The sequence below is a fragment of the Thamnophis elegans genome, chromosome 14 (genome assembly GCF_009769535.1).
Source record: "Thamnophis elegans isolate rThaEle1 chromosome 14, rThaEle1.pri, whole genome shotgun sequence".
Taxonomy (NCBI): domain Eukaryota; kingdom Metazoa; phylum Chordata; class Lepidosauria; order Squamata; family Colubridae; genus Thamnophis; species Thamnophis elegans.
The window spans coordinates 5,102,077-5,102,943 of record NC_045554.1 but is presented as its reverse complement, the minus strand read 5'-3'; the positions used below and the strand labels follow the sequence as shown (position 1 = coordinate 5,102,943).

The window sequence follows — 867 nt, the reverse complement described above, 5'->3', positions numbered from 1 at the left end:
TGTCTGTGGTCCTTTGATTGCATGGAACCCATCAGGGTCTTGCCTCCTTTGATGTGCAGGGAGCCCACCACGGACTTCCCCGCGTAGCTGCTGGCCGGGCCCTGGATGTCATGGGACCCCGTGACTGCGTTTCGGGATCCCCGTAAGCTGCCCGCTGACCTGCATGGATCCCTCCAGCATTTTCTCACTGCCTTCCGTTGGCCTGGCAGGAACCTCCCTGGACTTAGTTTTCGACATCCTTCTTGCTTTTTCATCCTGGGAGGTTGCGTTTCAAGGCTTGACATTCCCAGGGACAAATACAGACCCACAGGGATACGCAACGCATGCATGAAATAAAAGAGGAAGAAGAGAAGAAGAAGAGAGAGGAGGCTCTACGGAGATTCTCAGTCCTTCCAGGTCACAGATCTGAACCCTAAATAGCACTAGCAATAGCACTTAGGCTCATATACCACTTTATAGTGCCTTACGGCCCTCTCTAAGCGGTTTACAGAGTCAGCCTCTTGTCCCCCAATAATCTGGGTCCTCATTTTACTGACCTCAGAAGGATGGAAGGCTGAGTCTACCTTGAGCCAGTTAGGATCGATCTCTTGGCAGTCAGAATGCAGTGTTTGCCTGCAACATTGCACTGTAGTAACTGCACCACTATGGTTGGCTTCCTTCCTTCCTTCCTTCCTTCCTTCCTTCCTTCCTTCCTTCCTGCCTTCCTTCCTTCCTTCTTTCCTTCCTTCTTTCCCTTCCTTCCTTCCCTTCTTTCTTTCTTCCTTCCTCCTTCCCAAGCTATAGCACACTTGCTGTATATGCTGCTTCACAGGGCTTTCCAGCCCTCTCTAAGCGGTTTACAGAGTCAGCCTCTCGCCCCCAACAATC

The 867-nt window shown here is 51.4% G+C and overlaps 1 protein-coding gene across 1 annotated transcript in view; it reads left to right on the top strand.

Annotated features, from left to right (window-relative positions):
• Positions 1–146, top strand: part of LOC116517823 (dynein assembly factor 5, axonemal-like) — a 15,418-nt gene extending 15,272 nt beyond the window's left edge. Inside the window, exon 9 of the mRNA XM_032230999.1 lies at positions 60–146. Within this exon, the coding sequence (XP_032086890.1) occupies positions 60–146 (87 nt within the window). The remainder of the gene's footprint in view (positions 1–59) is intronic.
• Positions 147–867: the final 721 nt, after the last annotated feature.